Source organism: Carlito syrichta, unplaced genomic scaffold (assembly GCF_000164805.1).
Source record: "Carlito syrichta isolate Samal-C Ts95f unplaced genomic scaffold, Tarsius_syrichta-2.0.1 Scaffold315355, whole genome shotgun sequence".
NCBI lineage: Eukaryota > Metazoa > Chordata > Mammalia > Primates > Tarsiidae > Carlito > Carlito syrichta.
Genome location: NW_007259451.1, coordinates 404,420 through 409,935, shown reverse-complemented (window position 1 = coordinate 409,935; position 5,516 = coordinate 404,420). Strand labels below are relative to the sequence as shown.

The window sequence follows — 5,516 nt, the reverse complement described above, 5'->3', positions numbered from 1 at the left end:
GAAAAAAAAAAAAAAAAAAAAAAGAAAAAAAGAAAAGCCCAGGAACAAATGGCCTCAACTGTTAAATCCTATAGAATGCGTAAAAAAGAGCTCACATCTATCATTCCCAAACTGTGCCAAAAAACTTAAGTGAGAGAACACTTCCTAGCTCATTCTATGAGGCCAGTATTTCTCTGATACTAAAGTCAGCCCAAGATATCACAAGAAAACTGCAGATCAACATCCCTCATGAATACAGAGGCAAACAGCATTAAAAAGAAAAGGAAACCAAACTCAACAGCATATTAAAAGGATGTACACCTTGACCAAGTGGGATTTATTCTAGGAATACAATAGTCAATCTAATAGTCTAATAGTCAATCTAAGTGAAACACCATTTTATAAATAAAGAAAAAGATCATGTGGTCATCTTGACGCAGACAAAGCATTTGACAAAATCCAACACCCTTTCATGGTAAAGCCACTCAACAAACTAGATATAAAAGAGAACTTTATCAATCTGATAAAGAGCATCTACAGAGCAGAGTGGCTCATACCTGTAAATCCAGCACTTTGGGAGGCCAAGGCAGGAAGATTGCTTCAGTCCAGTTCAAGGCTAGCCTAGGCAACACAGTGAGACCTTGTCTCTACCAAAAAAAAAAAAAGTCAGCTGGGCACGGTAGCTCATGCCTGTAATGCCAGCACTTTGGGAGGTAGAGGCATGGGCTGGAGACCATCCAGGGCAACTTGGCAAGACCTCTCGTCTCTACAAAAATAAATCAAAAAATTAGCTGGGCAAGGTGGCACACGCCTGTAATTCCAGCTACTTGGAAGGCTGAGGCGGAAGGATCACCTGAGCCCAGTAGGCCAAGGCAACAGTGGGCATGAGGGTGCCACTGCACTCCAGCCTAGGCAACAGAGTGAGACTCTGACTCAAAAAAAAAAAAAAAGTGATGCACACCTGCAGTTCCTGCTACTCAGGAGGCTGAGATGAAAGGATTGACTAAGCCCAGAGGTCAAGGCTGTCCTGAGTGTGATTCATGCCATTGCACTCCAGCCCAGGCAACAGAGTGAGACCCCAAATCAAAAGGGGGGGGGTGGGCATCTATAAAATAACCCACAGATAACATTATACATAGTGGGTGAACGCCTAGATGCTTTCTTCCTAAGATAAGGAATGAGACAATGATCTCTACACTCTAATCGCTCCTACTCAGCAATGTACAGAAAGTTCTAGTCAAGGCAATTAGGCAAGGAAAAAAAAAAGCATACAAATTGGAAAAGAAGTAAAACTTCTCAATATTTCTACATATATGACATAACCATATATGTAGAAAATCCTAAAGAATCTCCCTTGCTTTGACAAGGAGCAAAAAAAAAAAAAATCTAAATTCATTAAAAAACTACGACAGAGACGGGGATGGGGAGATTAAAAAAAAAAAAAATGACTACAGCTAATACATTCAGCTAGGTTGCAGGATACAAGGCTCATGCCTAGAATCCCAGTGCTTCAAGAAGTCAAGGCAGGTGGCTCAAGGCCAGGACTTCAAGACCAGCCCAGGCAACATAGACTCCATTTTCATAAAAAGATTAGCTGAGCATAGTGGCATGCATTTGTAATTCTAACTACTCGGGAGGCTGAGGCAGGAGGATACAAATTTTAAAAAAGGGGAGGACAGCTACAAAAATCCCACAAGTAACATTATATATGGTGATGAAAGCCTAGATGCTTTCTTCCTAAGATGAGGAATGAGACAATTATGTCTCCTCTTATTACTCCTATTCAGCAATGTACAGCAAGTTCTGGTCTAGAAATTCGAGGATGAAGTGAACTGTGATAGCACCAGTGTATTTCAACCTGTGTGCCAGAACAAGACTCTGTCTCTAAAAAATAAAATAAGCAACAAGACACCAGACCTTCTTGCTGTTGTCCTGCCCATTGTGCCCTTCACAACATATCGTTCCTTTAATAAATCTACCTTAATTCATACAAAATCAAAAATGATGTTTTAAATCAATTGTTTTTCTTTGCACTAGCAATGATGAATCCAAAATGAAATTAAGAAAACAATTCCACTTGCCAAGTACTTAAAAGAATAAAATACTTTGGAATAAATTTAATCTAGTAAGTGCAGGATTTACATAATGGAAACCACAAAACATTGTTGAAAGAAATTAAAGAAGAATCAGCACATTTATATATGAAAGAAACACACTGGGCCTAGGTAGAGGTTCTACCCATCGTATGACAAGAAATTTTCAGATGCAGTTATTTTCCATAACTGTCATAGAACAGTGAGATGATGAAATAGCTAGACATAACAGGAATCACCCTGCCACATCCATACTATCTTCAGGACCAACAGCAATCTTCAAGGATAGTACTGAAGAATTTAGAAGTAAATCCTGGAAGACAGTTGTAATGGACTTACAAGACAAAACATGAACCCCAGAGAAGCAACCATCTCCACACATTACTTAGAAAGCCCTGCAGGGTACATATCGTTTCTACCTATCTAATTATTTATCAAATATGCATTAAGCACTGATGTAAACTGGGGAGTAGGGGAACTATTTTTTTCATCCTCAACACCTAGCAAGGTAGTTGGAACATGACGGGATAAATAGATACTTGCATTTTGGTAAAGTACACTAGTTCTCTTTACCTTTCCCTGATGCTCACTTCACTACACTCCAGTTTATTAATAAACAAACTGGAGTTGGAGGGCCAGCACTGTGGGAAGGAGAGGTGGGAAGACTGCTTGAGACCAGGAGTTTGGGATCAGTATGGGCAACATAGTGAGACTCCATTTCTACAAAGAATTTTTAAAATTAGCCAGAAGTGGTAGCACATGCCTGTAACCCCAGCTACTTGGGATGCTGAGGCAGGAGGATCGCTTGAGCGCAGGTTGACGCCGCAGTGAGCTATGATGGCACTACTGAACTCCAGTCTGGGTGACAAAGTGAGACCCTGTCTCTAAAAAAAATATGAATAAAAATAAACTGGTGTTGGAGAAAATGGGAGAAAAAAACAACCAAACAATGCACTTTGCTAAGAAAAAATATATACACATAAACTACATTGAGCCTGGAGGGTTGCAAGAATTCTGAACTTGATTTTGGGTCCCTTGTCACTGCAACTAACTCCTATTGAGATGTATATATAGAAAGAGAGTGGAAGTCCCACTCTGTCACCCAGGCTGGAGTGCTGTGGCATGCTCTCACCCACCGTAGCCTCAACCTGCTGGGCTAGGGCGATTCTTCCACCTCAACCTTCCAAGTAGCTGGAACCACTGGCACGCACCACCACGCTCAGCTAATTTTTTGATTTACTGTAGAGATGAAGGAGGTCTCGCCAAATTGTCTAGGCTAGTCTGGAACCCCTGGGCTCAGGTAATCCTCTCGCCTCTGCCTCCCAAAGTGCTGGGATTACAGGCGTTAGCCACTATGCCCGTCTCTATTCATATTTCAAGTGTCTGTAGTTCTGGCTACTCGAGAGGCTGAGACAGGAGGAATGCTGTAGCCCAAGACATTGAACCAGGTTAGGCAATGTAGCAAGACCCCATCTTTAAAAAATATATAAGAAATTCCCAAGCCGGGCACAGTGGCTCATGCCTGTAATCCCAGCACTTTGGGAGGTGGAGGCAAGACGATTACAGGAGTTTAGGGGTTCGAGACCAGTCTGAGCAACACGGCGAGACCTCGCCTCTACAATAAATCAAAAAATTAGCCGGGCATGGTGGCGCATGCCTGTGGTTCCAGTTACTTAGAAGGCTGAGGCGGAAGGATCACCTGAATTCATCAGGTAGAGGCTGCCGTGGCTGTGAGCGTGACACTGTAATCCAGCCTGGGCGACAGAGTGAGACTCCAACTCAATAATAATAATAATAAATTCCCAGTCCCTGTACCAGAAATACTTCCATGCACCAGACACGTACATTCACTCATTTCATCAACAAACTCTTTATCCCTCCTTTCCAAACTCAGAACCCCTAGGCTGCCCAGTCTAACGTCAGAGACTTAAGAAATTCTGGAGTTTCTGCACAGGCTCTCAGAGGACACATTCTTTCCAGTGCTTAACGCCTATAGGTAGCCCCATCGCATTATCCGTCAGACTCCCCGCTCCGCACCCAGACATCTCACGTTCCCCATCACGTCATTCTCTGGTTCCATTCAAGGGGGTATTCTGAGCCACTCTGTAAATTCGTCCACATCATCCCCATATTCCTGCGCACGCCACTTCCATTCATTCATAAACAGCCCTTACTTTGCGCTGTCCTGTGCGAGGCAGGGCGGAACAGAGCTCCCAGATTCCTCCCCAGGCCGCGCAGGCTCGCCTGCACCTCCACCCATGCTCTACGCCGCCTTCGCTCCACACGCTCCCAGGTACCGCATGCTCCACGGACACCCAGAACCTCGAGGCGAAGATTCTGCGTCTGTCTCTCCATCCCCTCCCGCTGGGAGAGGGTGGCACCGCCGGGAGTGCAGGGGGCGCTGAGGCTGGGCTGGAGAAAACATCACCTCTTGCCCGCAGCGCCGAAGCCTCCACGGCTATCGGGCTTCCACCGCGGGAGCCGCGCCACGCACCCCTCCTCCGAAGCCCAGCCGATCCCACCTTTACGCTCAGCCTCGCTGTCGGCGTCGCTCCCGAAGAGATCCTCCATATCCGCCATAGCTGCTCACGTCCGCTGCGGCCTCGGCTGGGGGCAGCTCAGAATCTCTTTACGGCAGGGAACCAACGAAACGCGACAGTGTCGCAAAGACCCGCCTGCGATGCCTTTCCCTCTGTGACCTAATTTTCGCTTGCCCGATAAACCTGTTCTCTTCTACGTCCTCCTGGTAGGCGAGCCCCGCCCTTTCGTCAATGTCTGTTCTTTCTTGCCGCGTTCTCATCGGGGGCGGGCCGTCCCGCGTGCTAGGTGCGGATGGGGTGGGCGGGGCGGACGGTGCGTGGGGGCCTCCCATGAAGGGCCTCGTGGGGCTGGGTGAAGCCTATCGTGAGTCAGGCCTGAAGCCTTTTGTTTCATACTGAGGCTGCAGATCTCGCAATGTTTTTGATCTCTGAACCCCTTTACCCTCTTAAAAGCTGTTGAGGATCCGAAGAGCTCCTGTTTATGTGGGTAATAGCCACTGATGTTTCCCCTATTATTACTAATAGGGTAACAAAGCGGAATTGTTAAAATACTAACTTATTTTAAAATGATAAATATGTTTACATAAACAAGTGTTTTTTGGTTTTGTTTTTTAGCTTGGTATGTCTTTTCTCAAACAAAAATTAGAAGGGTGGAATTGTGTTACAGGATTGAAAATATCTTTAATACCTGGCTTATAAGAAGACAGCTGGGCTGAGCGCAGTGGCTCACGCCTATAATCCCAGCATTTTCGGAGGCCGAGGTGAGAGGATTGCCTGAGCCCATGGGTTCAAGACCAGCCTGGGCAACTTGGCGAGACGGCATCTCTACAATAAATAAAAAAATTAGCCGGGCATGGTGGCGTGTGCCTGTAGTTCCAGCTACTTGGAAGGCTGAGGCAGAAGG

The 5,516-nt window shown here is 45.5% G+C and overlaps 1 protein-coding gene across 3 annotated transcripts in view; it reads right to left on the bottom strand.

The window, feature by feature from the left end:
* LEO1 (LEO1 homolog, Paf1/RNA polymerase II complex component) overlaps nucleotides 1-4,706 on the bottom strand; it is a 44,725-nt gene extending 40,019 nt beyond the window's left edge. For all 3 annotated transcript variants that reach the window (XM_021706209.1, XM_008072585.2, XM_021706210.1), the window contains exon 1: nucleotides 4,595-4,706. In XM_021706209.1, coding sequence (XP_021561884.1) covers nucleotides 4,595-4,652 — 58 coding nt within the window. In that variant the 5' untranslated portion in view covers nucleotides 4,653-4,706. The remainder of the gene's footprint in view (nucleotides 1-4,594) is intronic.
* Nucleotides 4,707-5,516: the final 810 nt, after the last annotated feature.